Source organism: Ursus arctos, unplaced genomic scaffold (genome assembly GCF_023065955.2).
Source record: "Ursus arctos isolate Adak ecotype North America unplaced genomic scaffold, UrsArc2.0 scaffold_5, whole genome shotgun sequence".
NCBI lineage: Eukaryota > Metazoa > Chordata > Mammalia > Carnivora > Ursidae > Ursus > Ursus arctos.
Window position 1 is genome coordinate 61282797 of NW_026623067.1, and position 24419 is coordinate 61307215.

A 24419-nucleotide genomic window follows, 5' to 3' on the forward strand; every position below is an offset into this window, starting at 1 on the left:
TGTAAAACGAATTAACAGTGTCCATCTCGTTGTTGCTTGGAAGACTGAAGGAGAAAGTGTATATAATATCTAACAGTACCTAACATTTAACTGATGGGTATCGTCCTTCCATTCCCCTACCCTTTTCCTTACTCTCCCCTTCCCATTCCCTCCCTCAGGGTATGTCTCTGTCTCTCTGTCTCTGTCTCTCTCTGTCACTCTTTGATGTTTTAGTTTATTTCTTGTATCGCTTATAGCAAGGGTAATATTTTAACTAACTTATGAGCTTTTGGGTGCCAAAAACGGTTGCATTTTCATACCCTTTACAGGGCCCAGCATTGCCTTGCACATAATAGACTCAAAAACATGCTCACGGAACATGGCTAAGTTGAAACTGTCCCATCTTACAAGACAGAGGTTCCACCATTTGACTAGCTCTTTGACTTTGAGCTACCTGCGCAGTCTCTCCTAGTTTACGTTTTCTCACGGGTAGAATGAGGATTACACTATGTAGCTTTCAGAATTGTTGTAATGATCATATAACTTCTATACTTAGAGATTGAAACACCATGTCTGGTGCAGAGCAGGGGCTCAGTCCATGATAGTTATTCTTTTAAAAATTGTGATATTATATCCCTATTTGTCATTGAATAAATTTATTTGAATCTCCTTTATCCTTATTTTCTCTAGTTTTTAAATTCATTCCACAAGATCAAGCATCTGTAGAGATAATGAATAATGAATTATTTGATTTAAATGGCCTTTAGGGAAGAATAATTTCTCCAAACTTTTAATAATTTCTATTGCTATATTCTCTTAGTTTTTAGCTGAGATAAAATCAGGAAGAATAAGCATTAGATATCTTTGAATAATTTCTAGTGAATGATTTAGAATTCAGCCAGCCAGCTGTGAGACTAACTTCCCTACTTTAGTTTTATTTAGAAACTAAATTTTAAGGAATTCTTGAGTTTTAAAAATCTTGGGTGTAATCTTAAATCTTTATTAAGTTAGATTTAATTTATTATATGGTAAATGAGTGTCAGGAGCATGAGATTATTAAGTCCCTCAAGAGGACTTAAAGTCCTTGAAGAGGTCTTGTGAGTGACCACTGTTAGTTTTTCAGGATTTGAAAGATGCTATGTGATCCTAACAGTGTCATTTAAAGTACTGCTACCCATGGATGTCTTGATAAATACTGAAACTCCTATCTAAGACCAGGAGAATTACAAAGGCAGAATCTGGAAGACAAAATGAGGCAAACGGACAGTGTAAATATTGTAAGTTATATAATTTGAGACGAGGCTGTATGGTTATGGTGTTCAGATCAACTTCATAATAGTTCCGGTTTTTACTTTATGTTGTATAAATATAATTTAGGTTTAGTTATTGATTTAACTTTTTTTAATTGAATCAGTTTTTAGGACACTAAATGGTTAAAAACGTGATCCAAAAGAAAGTATTTAAGACATATTTTGAAGTGAAAACAGCAAATAGTAGAACAATATTGTAACATGATCTCACGTGTGCCTAGAAAGAAGGTATAGCTGCAAATGAACAGATGTAATGAACACGGCTAGCCAGCACGCACCACATACTTACTGCATGGCAGGTGCCGTGCTAGCCGCTACCGTGGATTAACTCCGTTCTGTCTCCCGACAGCCTGTGAATGAGGTGCTGTGACCGTCTCCACTTGAGAGATGTGGATATTGAGACACAGAGAAATAACATTCCCAAGGTTACACACCTAGTAGATGGCATGGTGGAGGCTTGAACTTTGGCAGTTGGGCTCTGGAGGTCATTTTCTTTACTGTTCTCTCTTGTACCTTTTTCGGTGCTAATAGACAATCCTTAAAAGAGCATTATTGCATCTTTTTTTTTTTCTTTCTTTTTTGGAATATGAACATTGGAAATTTTTTTTTCTCTCTTGGAATATTGGTATCTGAGAAACATGTTCTCCCTGCTGAACCTGCACGTCTGCCTCCTGTCTTAGCCCAGTAAGGAGCAATTTGTGTAGGTTAAGTTTCTCTCCTCACCACTGGGTTACTCCATAGCATCCAGGGCCCTAAAGATGCACATGTCTGAAGCCAGATCTCTTGGTCCTGACTGGTAGCGTGCAACTGTGAGCTTCCGTCTTGGATTAATACGACAGCACATTCTGAGTGTTAAATTCAAAGTCAGCAAAGACTTAGGTAGAATTTAACTGCTTCCCCCCGCCCCCTCAGAAAATAGGGACAAAAGCAAGAGTTAAGTTATGAAAATTGTTGGGATTGAAAACATGCCTTCTCTTCTTTCCTGGGATTGGCAGTATGTCATTTGATGAAGTGACATCCTCAGGGGAACCTAGAAGACCATCTGGAGGTCTGAACTTTCGGAGGGCCCTTAAATTACTCCATATTAGTTTCTCAAATAAATTCAACTTTCTTTGCATTTCACTAGTATTTTATATCCACAGATATCCCCGTAAAAGCCTTCCCCACCTGGTTACATTGTCCTTCTGGTTGAAATGAACGCCCCCAACATTTACTCCAATTTTTAATGTTTATTTCTTTAGAGATTTATTTATTTATCTTCGGGAGAGAAAGCGCACGCACACACGTGTGCAAGTGAGGGGCCAGAGTAGAGGGAAAGAATCTCAAGCAGACTCCCTACTGAGTGTGGAGCCCAGTGCAGGGCTGGATCTCATGACCTGAGATCATGACCTGAGGCAAAATCAAGAGTCAGACACTTAACCGACTGAGCCATCCAGGCACCCCTTTTAATGTTTATTTTTAAAAATGTATTTTATTAATGAAATTAAAAAGCCCTTGTTAATAAGCTCTGTTACCACGATATAATGGCATGCCACAAGAAAAGAGTATCGTTTTACAATTAATATGACTGATAATTTTGTGCGGATGCTTTGAAGAAAAAGTCGTTTGCTGTTCCTTGAGAATATTTTGTAGTGCTTAGAAAGGAACCTCATTTTCTTTAGATAATGAGGGGGAAATATGTCTAAATTTCACCTGTAAATAAGCGGAAAACTACTCACTTTCTGTTACTAATTTGAAATCCTTAGAGTCTCATTCACTCAGATACAAGAACAGAAGGAAAGAGTCCATTGATGTGAAATCGATATCCTCTCGAGGCAGTGATGGTAAGAAGTTTTTCAGATTTCCTTGACCTTTTTAAAGTATAAGATGATGACAGAGGAATACACTCAAGAACTTGTCAGCATACAAACAAAACCCCAAATAGTAGGGTTTTAATGGAACTTGCTTTCTGTCTCTATAAACTAAAAAATCTTAGGCCTTTTTATTCTTTCTTTACTTTTTACAGTCTGTCTTCTCTTTGAAATGATTCCATGCTTATTCCTTGATGGCCTAAAGTGTGTTGAGCCACATAACCACCAAGCAGCTCAGAGTTCTGATAGCTAGGTCGCTCTAGCGGCAGAGAGGGAACCCTAGAGTCCTGGCTTCCCAACTTCAATGCAAACCCAGTTTGCAGTGTACCTGTTACATACCCTAACCCTTCATAAAACGTCACAGAAGAATTGTGAGACAGAACTTTGCAGAAATCCTGCAAAGCAGAATTTACCAGAACATTATGTGAGTTCAGGCAGGCCTAAGTAATCATTTGGATTTGCAGGGCGATGGCAAAGTCAAAGATGACTCTGAAATTTCAGTCCTAGGTACCTGGGAAAAATGAGTAAGTTTCAAAAACAGGAGTCTCCATGTATGGCTAGGATGGGGACTTGAGAAAATGATGAGTTTTATTTTAGTGGAGATGGGAAGGAAGGTAAAATATAAGACAGGTATTCAGGGCTAGAAATATGGATTCAGGAGTCCTAGAGGTGACAGATGAAGCTGTGAGTAGGGGGAAATCTCTAAGGGGTGTGTGCGTGTGTGATGGAGACAGGGGAAGAGAAAGAGGAGAGAAAAGAAAAGAGGGTCTGAGTCCAAGACTTGAAAGCACACCTTCAGTGAGAGGAGAGGCAGGAGAAATAGGGCCCGTGAAGAGCACAGGAGAGCTGGCGGCGACCCAAGAACAAGAGGGGAGCAAGAGAAAGGAGATGGCCAGCAGTAGAAATGCTGCAGAGATCGGCGAGCTTAAAAACTGAGAACTAGTGAATTTCACATGTTCATTCTAGGGGCATGAGGAGGGGTGGTTAGTCACTGAGGTAGAGAGGAGAGAAGTAGGGTGGTAACTTCAGGGAGTAAACAGGAAGGGCAAGTGAAGGACTTTTCAATCCTTTGGGTCACAGTGCGAAACCTGAGTATGGGGGAAGTGGCGAAACTAGGACCGAAGACTCTAGAGACAAGATGAATAATTCATAGAGGAAGATGGATAAATCACAGGGCGTGCACAGGACTGGGGTGAAGAATGTAAAGCAAGATGTACATAGAACATTTTAGATGGGGAGGATAATGGATGAGAGAATTTGAACTGGGTTATCTCAATTTTCAGCGTAGAGTTTGAGATGGGATCATCATCTCTGCAGAACATGGAGAAGGCGGGGCTGCAGGGTGCAGAGGAGGGCCGCAGCAATGGCGGAGCAGCAGGAAGGCTCTCTTGATATTGGCTAGATGAAGGCACCACATCTGTAGCATGAGGATTTTATCCCTCCTGCCTGCCTCACAAGCAGTGGTAGGAAGATCTGATGAGAGCTTCTCTCCTCTGAATTTTCCACCCAACAAGTAAGCATTACCTGTTCAAAAAGAAAAAAAAAAAATTAAGATGGCTGAGTAGGATGACCCTTACCTTACCGCCTCCCATGGATATAGCTAGATAAAACCTTTACCAGTGCAAATAACCCAGGAAACAGCTCAAAGACTGGCAGAACAAACTCCACAGCTAAATGTAGAGAAGGGTCCGCATAGAGGAGAGTAGGAAGGGTGGAGACGTGTTTGGGAGTTAAACAGACCCCTGGGAGGGAAGGATGGCACAGAACTGGAATAGGGAAAAGAAAAGACCGTCATGCCAGGCACCCCAGGCACGGGGAATCCCCATAACATTTGGCTTTGAAAAACAAAAGGGCAAAATTTAGTGAGTTCTTAAAATTAGTGGGCTTAACATCTGGAACTTTAAAAATCAGTTGACGCTGAGATAGCCAGGAGGGTGGGAGGAAACCAAGTCCCTGCCCTTAAAGAGATAGCATAACAAACAGCCGCTCAGAAATAATAGCTTGAATAATGCCTGGGGTACACATGAAAGAGGTTGTTCACTAACCTCAGAAAGTGTGCTGGAGCGGCAGGGATCGTTGGAAGACTTCTCCTGAAACAAAAGAGGTGGCAGGCACCAAGTTCGTCTCCCAGTCCACAGCCTTGGTACGTGGACACCTGCGGGAACCAGAGCAGCGCCCACGCTCACTGCCTAGCTCGCTAACGGTGCATCTCCCCTTTGAGTTTTCTGGCAAACTCGCCCTCTCCAGCCAGGCCCCAGCTCCAGGTCTCTTCACACAGCAGACCCACACAAACTCAAACGTAGGGTCCACCCGAGTCAGAAAGGGATGTGCCTCTTCCCAATTCCTGGTGGCACAACTGGAAGGACAGTACCAGGCCTTAGGGCCCATCTCTGACAGATGTGGTTGTTGGAGGGGGCCCTTACTTGGAGCCCTAAGCCCCCTAAGCCTTGCCATTTTAAGCACAGGTGATGGACCCAAGCGGCTTGATTTGCCCAAGGCCACACTGAACCCCAGGGATTTGGAAGCAGAGGTGGCTCAGCTTTGTGGGCCCCCAGGGCACTCAGCAAATGAAGGCCATCAGAGGCTTGAGCAAGCTCAGCCTCAGCCCAGGGTTTGAGGTGCTGTCAAAGGAGGGCTGGGTTGGGTTAGTTGTACTGTGGACCTCCTATTCTCCTGTGAACCTGCTGCCTCCCAGTAGGCCCTTGGCCAGAGCCCATCCAAAGCAGTGCTACAAGGCTGGCAGGTGCAAGCAGCCCCAACATGGACCAGCACCACTCCAAAGTGACTCCTGCTCTGGGTAGAGGGGAAGATAAACACACATACCAGTTTGAGTGCAGCCCCAGCAGAGGGCTAGGGGCAGACATCTGGTCTGACTGCAAGCCCTGTCTGCCAAGAAAAGCTTCTCTGGGAACAACACAGGGAAAGTGCCCTGAAAGTCCGTGATCCTGCCTCTCTGGCATATGCCTGGCCTGATTCAACTCAAGCCCAAGGCAGCCCCAGACTGGCCCACTAACAACACCAGGGACCAAACCCCACCCACAATAGGCCAAGAGCTATTGCAGTCAACTGGACCAAAGGAAAAAGCAGCTCAGCCACAACAGTAGGGTGCGTACAACAAAGAGGAAAGACTCCTCAAGTGCCAGGTTCTGGTGAACAGGAGTCACTGCACTGCAGGGCACTGGAGGACCTCTCCTTCACAAGGCTCCTACTTTCAAAAGCAGGAGTTGTAACTGACTTTTCCTAATACATAGAAACAGACCCAGAAGGACAAAATGAGGAGACAGGAATATGTCCCAAACGAAAGAATAAGACAAAATCATAGCAACAGAGCTAAACAAAACAGAGAAAAGAAATACGGCTGATAGAGAATTTAAAGTAATGGTCATAAAGATACTCACTGGACTTCAGAAAAGAGCGGAAGATCTCAGTTGAGACCCTTAAAGAAAAGATAAAAACCATAAAAAAGAACCACAGATGAAGAACTCAATAACTGAAATTAAAAATACACAAGATGGAATAAATACTAGACTAGAGGAAGCAGAGGAACAGATCAGCAACCTGGAGGACAGAGTAATAGAAAGCAATCAAGCTGAAGAGGAGAGACAACAAAATAATTAAAAAGGAAAACAGACTTAGGGAACTCAGTGACACCAATAAGCCTAATAACATTTGCATTATAGGGATCCCAGGAGGAGAAGAGAGAGAGAAGGAAGCAGAAAATGTATCTGAAGATATAATAGCTGAAAACTTCCTAAATTGGGGTAAGAAACAGAAAAAGTGATCCAGGAGGCACAGAGAGCCCCCAACAAAATCAACCCAAGGAGGTCAACACCAAGATGGATATTAATTGAAAATAACAAAAAGTAGTGAGAAAGGGAGAATTTTAAAAGCAGCAAGAGAAAAGAAAAACCATTACATACAAGGGAAACCCCATAAGGATATGAGCTGATTTTTCAGAAACTTTGCAGACCAGAAGAAAGTGGCTTGATATATTCAAAGTGCTGAAAGAAAAAAACCTGGAGCCAAGAATACTCTATCCAGCAAGGCTATCATTAAGAATAGGAGGAGAGAGTTTCTCAGACAAGCAAAAGTTAAAGGGATTCATCACCACTGAACCAGCCCTACAAGAAATGTTAGAGGGGAGTCTTTGAGTGGAAAGGAAAGACCATAAGCAAGAGTATGAAATGTAGGAAGCACAAAAGCAGCAAACCTAAGTATACATGTAAAACCCCGTCAAGGGAGTCCCAAAATAAAAGGACGTCACCATATTCCTAAAACATGGGAGTGAAGTTGAGGAGAAAAGAATGGGTTCATATTAAGTGACCATCAATTTAATATAGACTGCTGTGTGTATAAGATGTTACATATAAACCTGATGGTAACCACAAATCAAAAACCAGTAATAGGGGTGCCTGGGTGGCTCAGTCAGTTATGTATCTGACTCATAATTTCAGCTCAGGTCATGATCTCAGGGTCGTGAGATAAAGCCCACACTACCACATACTCCCACCCCTGGTGAGGCTCTGTGCTCAGTGGGTAGATATATTTTTTTTAGACTGAATTGATTTTAGATGAAATCCCTATCATAAATAGATTACATTAAGTAATCTCTGCTTGAGATTCTCTCCCTCCCTCTGCTCTTCCCCCCACCAGCTCATGTTCTCTCTCCCTAAAATAAATAAATCTTTTTTAAAAACCCAGTAATATGCAAAAAATAAAAAGGAATTCAAGTATATTACTAAAGAAAGCCAGCAAACCATAAGAGAAGAGAGAAGAGAAGAAAGGAACAGAGAAGAACCATAAAACAAGTAACAAAATGGCAGTAAGTACATACCTATAAATGATTACTTTGAACTAAACATTCCAATCAAAAGACATAAGATTATGGAATGGATAAAAAAACAAGACCCATTTATATGCTGCCTATAAGACACTCATTTCAGACCTAAAGACACATGCAGATGGAAAGTGAGGGGATGGAAAAGCATTTATCATGCAAATGGAAGTGGAAAAAAAAAAAAGCTGGGGTAAGGATGCCTATATTAGAAAAAAAATAGACTTTAAGACAAAGACTATAACAAGAGACGAAGATACTATATCATAAAGGAAACAATCCAAAAAGAAGATAGAATAATTGTAAATAATTATGCATCCAATATGGGAGCACCCAAATACATAAAGCAGTTAATAACAAAGAAGTAATTGATGGTAATACAATAATTGTAGGGTATTTTGACACCCCACTTACATCAACAGACTGATCCAAGCAGAAAATCAATAAGGAAAGAGTGGCTTGGAATGACACACTGGCCCAGATGGATCTAACAGATATATTCAGAACATTCCATCTGAAAACAGCAGAATACACGTTCTTTTCAAGTGTAAATGGAACATTCTCCAGAAAAAATCACCAATTAGGCCGCAAAACAAATTTCAACAAATTCAAGAAGATCAAAGTCACACCATGCATCTTTTTTCAACCACAAGGCCTGAAAATAGAAATCAACCACATGAAAAAAGCTGAAAAGAACATAAATACATGAAGGTTAAATAACATGCTGCTAAGCAATGAATGGGTCCATTAAGAAATCAAATAGGAAATAAGAAAATGTATGTAGACAAATGAGAATGAAAGCATAATGGTCCAAAATCTTCAGGTACTGCAAAAGCAGTTCTAAGACGGAAGTTTATAGCAATACAGACCTACCTTAAGAAAGAAAAAAAATCTCAACCTAACATTACACCTAAAGGAGTTAGAACAGATCAAACTTAAAACCAGTAGAAGAAAAGAAATAATAGATTAGGGCAGAAATAAATGAAAACTAAAAAAGAAAAAAATAAATGAAACCAAGATATGGTTCTTTGAAAAGATCAACAGAATTGATAAGCCTCTACCCAGATTCAAAACAAAACAAAACTCAGAAGTGAAAGAGTAGTAACAACCAAAACCACAGAAATATAAGAGAATATTATTAAAAATTATATGCCAACAAACTGGACAGCCTAGAAGAAATGGGTAAATTACTAGAAACATAGAACCTCACAAAACTGAATCAGGAAGAAATAGAAACCTTGAACAGACCAATTACCAGCAATGAAATTGAATCAGTAATCAAAAAATTCCCAACAAACAAAAGTTCAAGACCAGACAGCTTCACAGGTAAATTCTACCAATTATTTAAAGAAGAGTTAGTACCTATTCTTCTCAAATGACTCCAGAAAAATAGAAGAGGAAGGAAAACTTCCAAATTCATTCTATGAGAGTAATACCCTGAAACAAAAAACAGATACAAATGCTACAAAAAAAAAAAAAAGGGGGAACTACAGGCCAATATCTCTTATGAACTTAGATGCAAAAATCCCCAAGTAAAACATTAGCAAAATGAATTCAACAGTGCATTAAAAAAATCATTCATCACAATCAAGTGGGATTTATTACTGGGATGCAAGGGGAGGTTCAATATTTGCAAATCAGTCAACATGATATATCAACAAGAGAAAGGATAAAAACCATGTAATCATTTCAAAAGATTGGGAAAAAGCATCTGACAAAGTACAACCTGCATTCATGATGAACATATCTCAACATAACAAAGGACATATAAGAAACCCACAGGTAACAACGTACTCAATGCAGAAGAGTTTTTCCTCTAAAATCAGGTACAGGACAAGGATGTTCACTGTGACTTTTATTAAACCTAGTACTGGAAATACTAGCCACAGCAATCAGATAAGAAAAAGGAATAAAAGGCATCCAAAATCGTAAGGAAGAAGTAAAATTTTCACTATTTGCAAATGACATAGAGAAAACCCTAAAGACTCCACCCCCCAAAATTCTAGAACTGATAAATGAATTCAGCAAGGTCACAGGATAAAAAAATCAATGTATCTAAATCCTTTGCATTTCTATACACTACTAATGTAGCAGAAAGAGAAAGTAGGAAAACTGATATATAATTGCACCAAAAATAAAATATCTAGAATGAACTTAACCAAGGAGTTGAAAGATCTATACTCTGAAAAGTATAAAACACTGATGAAAGAAACTGAAGATGACACAAATGAATGGAAAGATACCGCATACTCCTGGATTGGGGGAGCAAATATTATTAAAATGTCTATACTCCCCAAAGCATTCTACAGATTTAATGCAATCCCTATCAAAATACCAACATTTTTCACAGAAGTAGAATAAATAATCCTAAAATTTGTATGAAATCATAACAGACCACAAGTAGCCAAAGCAGTCTTGAAAAAGAACAACAGAACTGAAAGTATCACAATCCCAGATTTCAGGATATGCTACAAAGCTGTGGTAATCAAAATAGTATGGCACAAAACAGATATATTAATCAATGGAACAGGATAGAGAGCCCAGAAATAAACCTTTGATTATATAGTCAATTAATGTTTGATAAAGCAGGAAAGAATATGCAATGAGAAAAAGTCTCTTCAACAAATAGTGTTGGGGAAACCGGACAGCTACATGCAAAATAATGAAGCTGGGCACTTTCTCACACCATACACACAAACTCGAAATGGGTAAAACAGAGATGTGAGACCTCGAACCATAAAAATCCTGGAAGAGAGCAGAGGCAGTAATTGCTCTGACATTGGCCATAGAAGCATTTTTCTAAATATGTCTCCTGAGGCAAGGGAAATAAAAAGTAATCTATTCAGACTATACCAAGATTAAAAGTTTTTGCAAAGTAAAAGGAATAATCAAGAAACTAAATGACAACCTACTAAATGGGAGATGTTTGCAAATGCACCTATCCAATAAAAGGTTAGTATCCAAATACATTAAAAAAAAAAAAAAACACAACTCAACAACAAAAACACAAATAATCTGATTAAAAATGGGCAGAAGACATGACGGTGTTTATCCAGACAAGACATCCAGATGGTCAACAGTCAAATGAAAAAATGCTCAACATCACTCAGCATCAGGGGATATCATCTCAAACCTGTCCGAATGGCTAAAATTAGAAACATGAGGAGTAACAAGTTTTGGTGAGGATGTGGAGAAAAAGGAACCCTTGTGCACTGTTGGTGGGAATGCAGGTTGATGCAGCCATGGAAAAAAGTATGGAGGTTCCTCAAAGAATTACCATAAGATCCAGTAATGCCGCTACTGGGTCTTCACCTATAGAATACAAAAACACTGATTCAAAAAGATAAATGCACCCTTTTGGTTATTGCAGCATTATTTACAACAGACAAATTATGGAAGCTGCCCAAGTGTCCATTGATAGATGAATGGATTTAAAAAGATGTAATATATATATATATATATATATATACACACACACACATACATATATATATACACACACACATACATATATGTGTGTATTACATGTAATATGTGTGTATATGTAATTGTGTGCATACATAATATGTAAGTTATGTGTAATGTGTGTATATGTAATGTGTGTGTATATTATGTGTAATATGTGTGTATATTATGTGTAATGTGTATGTGTGATGTGTGTGTATATTATGTGTATATATAATATACATTATATACACACAATGTAGTAAAAAGATAAAGATGTAATATATATGTAATATATATCATATGATATTGATATTGATATATATGTATATATATACACATAGACACACAATGTAGTATTTCTCAGCCATAACAAAGCATGGAATCTTTCTGTTTGCAACCATGTGGATGGATCTGGAGAGTATAACGCGAAGTGAAATAAATCAGTCGGAAAGACAAACACTGTATGATTTCACTCATGTGGAATGTAAGAAGCAAATCCAAAAAAAAAAAAAAACCCACAAAAAACAGAAAACAGACTCTTACTTATAGAGAACAAACTGGTGGCTACCAGAGGGGAGGCTGGTGGGGGGATGAGTGAAACAGGTGATGGAGACAAAGAGTACACTTACCATGATGAGCACTGCGTAATGTATAGAATTGTTGAATCACCATATGATACACCTGAAACTAACACTTTTTAAAACTGTACTGGAATTTTAAAAGAACAAAAAAGTAATTTCAAAATTAACTTAAAATGTTTCTATAAATTAGAGCTAGAACCATTACTGGGTTCTGGGTGTTAAGAACCTACGGGCTCAAGTAGGTCCAGCGCCTGGCCCTAATTACTACTGAGAGTGGACTCATTCATCTGCACCCCACTCTGACCGTGGCCTGTGCTTCCTCTCCCACACTGCAGTTATCCAGTTACACGGCCAACAGCTGGGGACTGAAAGTTAAGAGCTGCCAAAGTTGGGCTTCAGTGATTAATGGGAAAGTGAGATGGGGGCTCAGGATCCCCTTAACCTTCTCTGAAATTTCCCTTCTGGAACTGGGACTCATAAAACCTGCCTGCAAATAAGGTTCCAGGCCAGAACACCCTTTCTAGACTTTGGCAAGTAGTGCCTGATCTCTCAGCGTTTTATGATTAAAAGATGGGCAAATCCTTTGCTTTGTGGAAGGCATTGGGGGAGTATTCCTATGAGAATCAGGTCCCCGGTCCATGAAGGGCTCCTTTGGTGCATTTAGCCAAGCTAAGCCACCAGAACCAGACACAACTTTCTTTATTCTCTTCAGCACCAAGCCTACAGAACCGTCGCTATCCATCCATGGCAAGGATCCATTCCATGACCATCGAGGCTCCCATCACAAAGGTGAGTGGCAGCTGCCGCCTCCACTCTGCAATCAGGGCTACCCGGCGCTGGGGTAATTTCTGGAGATAGTGATGAATGACTTACTACTGACACCATAGAGAGGAAACAGATATTAAATAAACACATAAATAAATTTGTACTTATAAATTGCAATGACTGTTAGTAAGGGTTCTTAGGGTTCTAACAATAGGGTTCTAAAAGAAAATTAGAGTACGGCCCTATTTATGTTGGGTGAGGTGATTAGGGAGAACTCTCTGTAGAGGAAATAATGTTTGAAGTAAGAACTGAAGCATGCAAGGATGGTAGAAGAAGAGGTGGGAGAAGAGAATTCTGGACAGCAAGCACATCAAGGGAAGAAGCAAAGAGATAAGAAAAGGGGGATTGGAGTATTTGAAGACCTGAAAGAAAGTGTGGGTGGCTAGAGCTTGGAGACTTGGCGGGGGGGGGGGGGGAGAGAAGATGGTGACACGAAGCTGCCAGGAAGGGTTCATATTTTAGTTCTGTGCAGAAGAAATCACTGAAGAGTTTCAAGTGGGGGAGAGACATGATCAAGTAAGTTTATTGAAAAGAACACCCAGCTGCCATGAAGAGAATGGACTAGAAAATGGCAAGAATGAAAGAGAAGAGGCCAGTTACAGGCTTTTCCAGAATTCCAGGCCAAGAAGTGATGTTAATTGGACTAGAGTTACAGCAGTGGAGATAAAAATAAATAGATGAGGAAATATTTAGGGGTAGAATCAATTTAACTTGGTGATGAGTGACATTAGGAAAGTGGACAGAGAAATGGGGAAAACCGTTTGTCAGCTGGGACTTTCCAGGTTTTGGCTTTGAGCACAAGTGGACACGAGTATTGTTTTGCTCCAGTGTAGAAACCAGAGAAGGAGCTCTTGTCTTTGATTTTTCGTTCTGTTTGTTCACTTGCTTACTTTGGGGAGAAGTGAGCAATATCATGAATTTAGTTTGGGACACGTAAGTTAGGTATTTCAGCAGCTGGGTGGGCAGTTGACTATACAAACGTGTATAGTTTGTATACACATTTGAGAGTCCTTGGCATGTGGGTCATATGGGTCCCAAATCATGGAAACAGCTTGTCTCTGGAAGGACTGGAGAGAGAGAGAAGCCCAGCACCAGTCTCCAAGGAGCTGCAACCTGTAGAGAGAGCTAGAGAAGTATCGGCAAAGGAGTGGGAGAAAATGTAGCCTCCGAGGTGGGAGCACCACCAGGAGAGGGGGATGAATGGCTCGCCGCAGGAAGAATGGACCGGTTCCATGGAAACACGGATCATTTTGAACAATAAAATGTGTTACCAACTGGTTTCTTACTGTTTACAGGCATACGTTTAACTTTTGGGAATTAGAATCCTAATATCCTCAAATTTATTCTTTCTCTCTTTACTTCATTAGGTTATAAATATAATCAATGCAGCCCAAGAGAACAGCCCCGTCACAGTAGCAGAAGCCTTGGACAGAGTTTTAGAAATTTTACGGACCACAGAACTGTATTCCCCTCAGCTGGGTACCAAAGATGAAGATCCCCACACCAGCGATCTTGTTGGAGGCCTGATGACTGTGAGTGAGGAGGAAAACCCAGAAATGCAGGGGAAAGACATGAAGTGCCCTCCAGGGTACACAGAATATGTAACACAGAAACTGGTGCTTATAGTTGCAGAAACACCTGTCGTGTGGGCTAACATCAGTATAACCAGAAGCATCTGCATCAGAATTTATGGGTAATATGTGCGGTGTAATTCAAGGAATTCTTGAATTTATCTTTCCATGAAGCTAACTGGCCACAGCAATGGGAGACAGTCCTTCAGAATCCTCGTTACCATAAAGAGCAGTAGGCAGTTGATCAAGGGTGAGGTAGGCACAGTGGAGCCGGTGTTGATGTCTTCCCCTCGACCTGGGGCAGTATTGGATTGAGGGTGATAGCTGAGTTCCCTTGGACTGCAGGCTCTTTGTATCACGAAACTGTTGTACTTAGACCACAGCACTAGTTCCCAAAAATCCTATAGAATCCTTTCTTTAAATCAAAGCTTATATAGAAGTTCCCTTTAGAATCCATAAAGGCAGAGCTGAGCTGTTCTGGCAACAAAGGGTGAGGGGAGGAGGGATGTACCCCTGCCAGCTCGCCAAGACCACCATCTCTAACCACCGAGAGCAGCTGATTTCTAAGGACTCCTGTGTTCTCATGTGTTTGCTGTGATCTATTTGGTAGTAATCATCATCTCTCAGCAAGTGACTCCAGGAGTCATCTATGTGTTTTACTTTGGAAGGTTCTGTCCAGCCCTGTCACCAAATGCTGGGTTGACTGGCTTTATAGTCCATTCTCCTTGTTCCTGCTGTGAAGGTCATTAATGAGCCTGTAATTTGAGTGACCTCCTGTTGCTTTCCTGTCCCCGGGCTGGCCTTGGTTGTCCCATCCCAATGCAGTGTAGACTTCAGCCCTGGAGAACACTGAACACTGAGAGTTACCTACCCTCCTTCCCCCTGTTGGCGTACCATCTTGTGGTTCCTCTGCAGGTAAGGCTGTGAGGAACCAGTGTAGGGTTCCACCTACTTTTATTTGGTTTTAGGGAACCAGAAAAAGAAAGACAAAGCAAAAACAGTACCTTGTGATACCACCTTACAGGCAAGACAGTTGTAGCCATTGTTACTTAGCTATTGATAGCGTTTTAAAAATTAAGATCTTGGCCTAAAGATCCAAGGAGTGAATTTAGGGGAGTCCTTCATTAATACTTATAAATTTTTTAAAAGACTTATTTATTTACTTTAAAGAGGGGGAGCACACGAGCAGTGCGGGGGGCAGGAGAGAGAGAAGCAGACTCCCCACTGAGCACAAAGCCCTACGTGGGGCTCGATCTCAGGACCCTAAGATCATGACCTGAGCCAAAATCAAGAGTCGGGGGCTTGGGGCACCTGGGTGGCTCAGTTGGTTGAGCATCTGCCTTCGGCTTGGGTCATGATGCCAAGGTCCTGGGATAGAGCCCTGGGTTGGGCTCCCCTTGGGAGCCTGCTTCTCTGCCTGGCACTATGCCTACTTGTGTGCACGCTCTCTCTTGCTCTCTGTCAAATAAATAAATAAAATCTTTAAAAAAAAAAAAAAGTTGGAGGTTTAAGTGACTGAGCCACCCAAGCACCCCTTTTCAATAATACTTTAAAACTTAGCGCACTTTCTAGAGAAACAATTATAAATTACTTTTAAGCAAAGATCTAAATAATTAGGTTCTCAAGGGTAGAAATCAGAGGGAAGGAAAAGGAGATGCAGGAACATCTGGGGCCTAGTTTAAGAGCCTAGTAAATGGAGATCATTGGAATTTTTTCCACTCTCTTAGGCTGTTCCCCACCAAAGATCTCAAATCCAGAAACTCTTCTTTAAAAGGCTAGTTGCAATGCCCTTGTTGCAAAACAGAAAATACAGTTGGGAAAAAATGTAGATATTGGTCAAATATCAGCCCACGCTTTTCAAGTCATCTTTACATTAAATCATCCCCCAAAATGTGGCCCATGACTTTGGTTCCCCAATATGTAAATGTGAGAACACAAGAATAACACAGTTCCTTTAAGGGTAAGTGGGGTCCCTTCAAAATAACCCACATCCAAAAGCAGGGCCCCTTCAGTAATTGCACAAATGTGCTTCAAGATGCCAGAAGACAAAGATGGCGTGAGACAAAAGGCAACCGAGACATCAGGTGTGAAACCTGAATGAAGTCCTATCTATTTTATTCTCAATTCTCCATCTCCTGGGGCTAATAGCTGTGGAAGGGAGAATATCCTCTGTCTTGTAGAAACTGTTCTCATTTAATTTTGAGCTTCAACTTGGAGTTCCAGATTGGGTTGTTAAGGATGCAGGTCTCTTAGACTAATGGAAGAAATGAAAGAAAAATGCTAAGAGCATGGAAAGCACACTTCTAACAGTAGCTTTCTTCATTCCAGGATGGCTTGAGAAGGTTGTCAGGAAACGAGTATGTATTCACTAAGAGTAAGTTGTCATCTGTCCACATTACGGTGATAACCGGTCTCCAACTTGGGCCTTCCACTGTGTTGGGAGTATTGTTTGGGGAGGGTCCTGGTGTTACTTTCTGTTGGTCTCACTGGAGTTCACGGCCTCTGTGGTCTGCATTTGAAACCAGGTCTCCTCATAAAAATTACTTCTTTGAGCACTGAGAATTGCAGATCTTTGTACATTTAAACACAGTTAAATGGAATAATTTATTTTCATTTCTTGTTGGGGGATCTGGAAGTTTCATAATGTAAGAGAAGAACCCCGATGTGAAAAATCTTCCTACCCGTAGAAGTTCAAGACTTCCTTTCTAGTAGTAACCATGAAGATGATGACAGATGCTCAGGGGCACTCAAGATTCTGCAATTAACCAGCCTCCCCAACCCCGTCTGTTTGCTCAGATGTGCACCAGAGTCACAGTCACCTTGCGATGCCAATAACCATCAACGATGTCCCCCCTTGTATCGCTCAATTACTTGATAATGAGGAAAGTTGGGAGTTCAACATCTTTGAATTGGAAGCTGTTACACATAAAAGGTATGTGGCTTCTCTGGCTGCAGGTGGGGAAAGATTGATGGCCACGCTCAAGACTTTCACATCTGGAAACTTTGAGGGAGACGTGAGTTCTTGCCACAAGAAACTTCACAGGTTCTACCTGTCATGCCATGCTGGAATGTCGAACAAGCAGAGACTGTGGGCCCTGAGTGAGCTCCTTTATGGAGACAGAGTGGGTAAGATGTGGGATTAGCCTGGAGATGACCGAGGATGAGGACTTATCACGTGTCCTTTTCAGATTTATCCAGGTCATTCCTTTGTGCTAGTGACCCAAGAGTTCCAGGTACTCTCAGCCCCAAACTGTTGAAGTTCCACGTTACAAAATGAGTTTGAGAGCACCACAGACTGGACTTTGGATCTGTCCGGGAGGCAGGGAAAGATTGATTAACTCAGACGTCTTCTATAGTAGAAGGCGGCTTTCTCCTGGGGCTGTTGGTGTATGGGACGTGAGTGCTTCTCACCTGTACAGAAGTAACATGACTGTAAATGATAGCACTTTGCAGAGACCATTGTCCTTAGACTCAGTAGATGCAAAGGACGTGCAGAGCTTATGTGGAAATAGAGATGGAGAGAGACTATCCGGGATCTATCTTGGCTGGCCTTCACTGAAGGCCGTACGACTTAAAGACAATCTAGAAATTGTATGTACTGATCGCCAGGAGGCACCTAGTTATAAAGAAATGACCGATGAGATGTCCTATCCCCTTCTAATTTGGGGAGGGGATATCTTTATGCCCTCATGCATGTGAAGTAAAACAGCTCAAGAAAAATGTCTCTATTCCCCAGTGTCATCAAAGAAAGCAGTCTCTAGACCAGTGAACACAATGAATCAGGGTTTGTTTTCCTGTTTTCCAGGCCATTGGTTTACCTGGGCTTAAAGGTATTTTCTCGGTTTGGAGTATGTGAATTTTTACACTGCTCTGAAACTACTCTTCGGGCCTGGCTCCAAGTGATTGAAGCCAACTACCACTCCTCCAATGCCTACCATAACTCCACCCATGCCGCCGATGTCCTGCACGCCACTGCTTTCTTCCTTGGAAAGGAACGAGTGAAGGTACATCCAAGAGCTCAATCTTACTAAATATATGAGGCAAATAGCTCATTGATTTATATATATAAACTGCAACCAATCTGACAGTTTTGAGTTATCAGATTAACTGGTCATGTTGGTGGTGTAAAGACAGGGCCTTTTCCCTCCCCCAGATGCCTAAAGTAATTATTGATGTCACTGCAGAGACTCCTTTGCATGCCTGGTCGATTCATGAACCCATTCTCCAAGTATTCACAAGGAGCCCTTTGTTGAGGGATGGAGGACAGAACTTAATTATTACAGCAAATGGTTACTCGGTCTAGAGGTTACATTTTAGGATCCGAATTTGGCCAGTGGCGTATTATAATCCAGACAGTAATGAGCCATCCCACATTTTACTGATCATATATATTTATGTGTGTGTGTGTGTTGTGTAGGTGTGAATGTGTGTATCATATATTGATGACTTACAGAATTCTGAGAGAGTTCCATGTCCCTTAATCTTACTTAGACGTCAGTAGTGTCATGTACAGGTGCTGATTTATAGGACAGCCCTATGCACACCCCACATACAGCTGGCAAGAGTTCCCCTTCTCCCCTCCTTCCCAACTACCCTCACTTGCACAGTGAAGCTTATAATTCTTTTGTTACAATTAGAACTGAAGCTTGAAACGTAGATGCCCCTGGGAGAATTGCTATTTAGAGACTGAAATTCATATCAATCTGCAATGGCCTGACATGAGATCATTTCCTTATTCTGAAGACCCTGGGTACACAGAAGAGTGGCAGTGGGTCAGCTATAGGGGGAGCAAAAATGGCACCAAAATGGGGAGAGTTTGCCAAAGCTGATCTTGGTATTCACTTCAATCATCAACAAAGTAAGGAATGTGGTCCAAGAGTGATGCTTTTGAAGATCTTTATCACCTACGGTTAAAAAAGGTGACATGAGCCTATGTTTGTATAGCCCTTTCTTGGAGGAGCCATGGCACCTCCAGATCCCTCCTCCAGGCTCTCGGTCCTCCACGATACGGTGCGTGAGACACAGCACTGCCGAGGCCACACCCTGCCAGTGGAGGATAAGACCTGCAGCATTAATGCCAAGACCAAAGAATGGCAGCCCCTGCAGCCTAGAGTAGGAGATGAACCTCACTTAAGCAGAACCACTCTAGAAAAAGAGAGATTAAATGCTTGATAAGTCAGGGAGTTCTCGGTCACTTTATCATCTCTTACTCTCCTTCCCCTAAGAATTTTTCTTTAAACTGTGAGTTCTGCTAGCGTCTTCAAAATCTGAATGAATTTCTCAAATAGCAAAAGAAACAAGGCTAAGACTTTAATACACTTCAAATTCAAAAGACATATTCTAATTCTGACAGTCTTGCCAGAGAATCAGAAAATGTAGAACTGCAAGAAACCTTGGAGAATTGGGCTGGAAGGGGGGCTTTTGAGCTCAGAGATTTAGTTACTTTTACTTCTCTGTGTGTGTGTGTGGTTTGTGCCGTGCCCAGTAAACTGTCAACTCCATCAGTGCGGAAAGCACGCCAGTGTGGTTCATCAGTGTAGTGCCAGCACTCGACTAGCTGGAACCCAGTAAGCCCACACTCAATGATTACTGAACGATCTCTTACATGCTAGTAGCCCTTTAATAACCTCCTAAAACCATAATCTGAGAAAACAGCTGTATGCCCTTACGCTCTGGTTTGTGTTCTCAGATTACGTAACAAGAGCTCACGAAAGGTCTCCCTTTGCCTTTGCCATCTGCTAGCCTAGAGCTGAATTTTGTTTTTAACTGCAAGAGCTGCCTTAACCTTAGTTGTCCTGGGAAAATTCTTTCTCTTATCCTTGATTCTCTTGTTCTGCTTGGCGCTAATCCTTTAACCTTTGTATGAAGAGTTTTGATGTATTTGTGCTATTTACTGCCATTCTCTCACTCTTCCTGTAAGCAAGCAGATAAAATAATACTTGTGATCACAGGCCGCTCTATGCTGTCTCCGCTCATAGGAAAGTGTCATAGCAATACCACAGGGCAAGCATTTGAAAAAGCCTGTTTGGCTTCTTCCTGCAAAGAACTGGAGTGAATGGGTGCTGGGAAGAGAACGTAGGCATCCGTTGTAATGTACCTGTCACGTATCACAGCTCAGATTTCTGTTTCCCTGCGCTAGGCTGCGGAGTGTCTGATGTATCCTAGGTGGCCCCTCAACTTCTAGGGAACCAGAGAAGGCTCATCAGGCTAAGAAAATATTCTGATAATCCCATCCCTCCCGAGGGACAGATGAGTGTAGGTCTCTGACATCCGGTGGATAACATTCCACCTTCCCTCCCCGCGGCCCCAGGGAAGCCTCGATCAGCTGGATGAGGTGGCAGCGCTGATTGCCGCCACAGTCCACGATGTGGATCACCCGGGGAGGACCAACTCGTTCCTGTGCAACGCAGGCAGTGAACTGGCTGTGCTCTATAACGACACTGCTGTCTTGGAGAGTCACCACACCGCCCTGGCTTTCCAGCTCACAGTCAAGGACAGCAAATGCAACATTTTCAAGAATATCGACAGGTTTGTTGCGCTTGGGTTCTTACGCTCAGCTTTGTGAAGTGTAAGTGGGAAATTCCATTTTCCCTAACTTCTCCAAGTACTTAGCTGCTTCGTGGGGTAAGGAAAAGGAGATATATCAATAGTTGGACCATTGTATCAGACGATAAAATACTCATCTTGCCCTTATAAGCTTACCTGTACTTTTCAGACTTTTATCTTTGACTTTCTATTTTTTTAAAGATTATTTATTTATTTATTTCACAGCCAGCGAGAGAGGGAGCACAAGCAGGGGGAGTGGGAGAGGAAGAAGCAGGCTCCCATCGGAGGAGCCTGATGTGGGGCTCGATCCCAGAACGCCGGGATCACGCCCTGAGCCGAAGGCAGACGCTTAACGACTGTGCCACCCAGGCGCCCCTATCTTTCTTTCATTTGGTTTTCAGTGGGTTCATGGGCACATTTCACATAACCACAAAATACTTACACATGTTGACGGTCTTACTAGTAAGTGCAACAGATATTTTTACCCTCCCAGGAGGACATCCCACCTTTTGTATAACTCAAGGAAAATGCATCCTTCCTCATCTTTCCCCAGTTCAATGTTTGCCACTTAAAAACCTAACTCATGAGGAGATAGTGTTGTTCTACAGGTCCCAGCAGAGTTGTCAGAGCCCAAAAGGTTGGGCAGGTTTCCCCCTTCCTGGCTGTTGTGCTCCGGTCTGGGCAGAGGGGGCCGGCTGGGAACAGACAGGAGCAATTCCTGTTGGCTGCCCTAACCCTGCAGTCAGGCTACGGCTGCTTCCCACAAAGCAGCAGCCAGGCTGGAGAGCAGACTTCTCCAGGGGCAAGTATACACAGAGCGGAGCTCACTCTGGCGTCAGGGACCATGCCTCAACATGAACCTAACACTTCGGTTTCCAGAAACCTGAGAAAACATGGAGACCAGTTAGTCCACCTTCAGGAAGTTTCATCAGTGTCAAGGACTGTTTTTAGAACTTTAACTGGAAGAATTTTCTCTAAGAGCAATTTTACTCAGCTCTCCGTTCTGGCTGCTGGAAGTTAGAAAAAGATTATAGGAACTGGAGAGTAATTTTGGGCAGGTTTATTGCTCCATGCATTACAACTTCTATCTAATTTAGAGAATTACTTATTCATGGGAAATCATTATTCCAATGCCATCATCTAAAGAAGTACTGACAATTCTCTGTAATAAAATCACCAGTGTCTGAGCCGACTGCAGTGGGGACAGTCATCAGGTTGCTGCGCCAGTCTGGCCGGGAAGGAACTTGTCATTTCCTCCCACCTCGCTGTTTTTATGTTGCCACGGGAAGGTAGAAGGAAACCACTTTGTAAAGTAAGTGCCAACTATGTGACATCTCTCCCTCCCTCACACACACACACACACACACACACACACACACACACACACACACACGTCCTACAAGGAAGGGTCAGCTGCACTGGGGACAACGGAATGGCATGGAGTCCCGGCTTACCGGGAAGAGGAGCAGGTAAACTGCTTTATGATCTGCACTCCTTTCTCAACTCCGTGCTCCCAGCTTCCACCCACACTGTGGAAGTGTGGTGAAATGGTGGCAGAACAGTTCTGATTCTGGACCTGATATGAACAAGGCTCTTTGTCTTCTGGTTATTTTAGGAACCATTATCGGACACTGCGCCAGGCTATTATTGACATGGTGTTAGCAACGGAGATGACCAAACACTTTGAACATGTGAACAAATTTGTGAACAGCATCAATAAGCCAATGGCAGCTGAGGTAAGCATTTCCTCCGAAATAAGATACATCAGAGTATTATTTCCATTAGAGGCTACTCTGGCCTCAACGCACTTTCTCTTTGTCCTGAATACAAGGTAGTTATCTGTTCAGAGTTGGTAAAGAAGGGCTGGAAATACTGGCCACAGTGTCCACAGTTATCCTGAGCTCCTTGGGAGAAAGGTCCTGAAATAAGGCCCATGGTGACAGGAGGAGGTAGGCCCAAAGAATGAGAGAGGCCTGCAGACAGCAGAGGCTAGCCTAAATGGTGGTATTTTAGAGGATCCAAAGCCCTAATTCTCTGTCATCTGAGACCTCAAAAGCGGCTAGTTTAAGAGAGACAAATCAAGAAACACTCTTAACTACAGGGCACGAACTGGTGGTGGGCAGAGGGGATGTGGGTGGAGGGAAGGGAGAATAGGGAAGGGGGATAAAAGAGCAACGTATACAACTGTTTGTTTCGGGTGTATAATATAGTGATTCAACACTGTCTACTAACTATACTGGAATTAGAATAACTCAAATCAATAAATACAATAGAAGCTGAAATTTAATATTAGGGGGAAAAGTGGATGTTTTAAAGAACTACATTGCTGCTGACTTGCATTAAAAACATCAGTACCTAAAGACTCCAGAGTCCAATGGTGAGTGCTAGCTGAAAACAAAACACTTGTCGTTTTTCCTTTTCAAAATTTACTGATACACCCTAGTCCTGCCTTAAGGCCCTCCAAACTTGGGTTTTAGAAACATGCACAGAAGGTTCACGTCTCTATTGTTTAAAGTGGTATCAACTGACCTCCGAAACCATGAAGCTGCTCCAGCCGTGTGAAATCAGGAAAGCCTTCTGCTCATTTCCATTGAGAAGAGGTTGCATGTGTAGCTGGATGATGAATGGCTGTCTTAAAAGTAATGTGATCAGTAAGGAGACTGTGTAGGACCCACCACATGACCAGCGTAGCTGGAGGGACAGTGTCCACCTCACCTGGTCTACTTCATCCCCCAACGGTCCCACAGCGTAATGCCAGGGCCCTCTCTTTCCAGGGACTGACTTTGGGGGTAAGGATCTGGGGAATCAGGAGGGAAAATTTATACAGAATTTAGAGTTGAGGAAAGTCACCCATCAAAATAAGCTCCCAACTCTGTGTCAAGATTTATTATTTACCAGTGTCTACTGTAAGCAGTATCAAAAGAATAACCCTCAGAACTTAATTTTCTGTCCACTGATGGTTTAATAGATAGGTCTAGTCTCAAAACAAAAACTCTTAAAATGTCACACAGTTTTGCAGCTTGCAGAGCTCTGGAAATCTCAATTTGATGTGTTTGCAAGCAGAAACTAGCAGTCTTCCAGGTTTTGTGCCATTGGCCTGTCACTGCATTTATGTAAGCCTCCTCACAGAGCTGGCCACTTGGCTCAGGACCCCTGACATCCATCACTAGGTCTGTACTCCTGTGCAACTGGCCTTTGTAAACATGACTGAATACACCCAATCCTGCCCTGGGCCACTTTCTGCTCCGAGTCCCCCCACCCCGCCCCAGAATGTTCACGGCTCATGACTCGCCACCACTCAGAACAGCAGCCTGGAAAGCATGAGTGGACGGATGCTTTAAGAGAAAGAAAGCAGGAAGGGGTGGGACAGAAGGTCATAGGAGAGGGAGATGGCAGGCATAAGAAGTAGATAAAGAAATGATTGAAGGGTCATATGTATGTGTTCTTTCCTATCTTTAACATATTTTTTTAAACCT

At 42.1% G+C, this 24419-nt stretch overlaps 1 protein-coding gene across 5 annotated transcripts in view; it reads left to right on the forward strand.

The window, feature by feature from the left end:
- PDE8B (phosphodiesterase 8B) overlaps nt 1-24419 on the forward strand; it is a 330881-nt gene that overhangs the window by 301306 nt on the left and 5156 nt on the right. For all 5 annotated transcript variants that reach the window (XM_044384105.3, XM_044384106.3, XM_044384108.3 and 2 more), the window contains 8 exons: nt 3035-3112; nt 12714-12790; nt 14194-14358; nt 16726-16771; nt 17194-17329; nt 18203-18401; nt 20708-20925; nt 22559-22679. In XM_044384105.3, the coding sequence (XP_044240040.1) occupies nt 3035-3112; nt 12714-12790; nt 14194-14358; nt 16726-16771; nt 17194-17329; nt 18203-18401; nt 20708-20925; nt 22559-22679 (1040 nt within the window). The remainder of the gene's footprint in view (nt 1-3034; nt 3113-12713; nt 12791-14193; nt 14359-16725; nt 16772-17193; nt 17330-18202; nt 18402-20707; nt 20926-22558; nt 22680-24419) is intronic.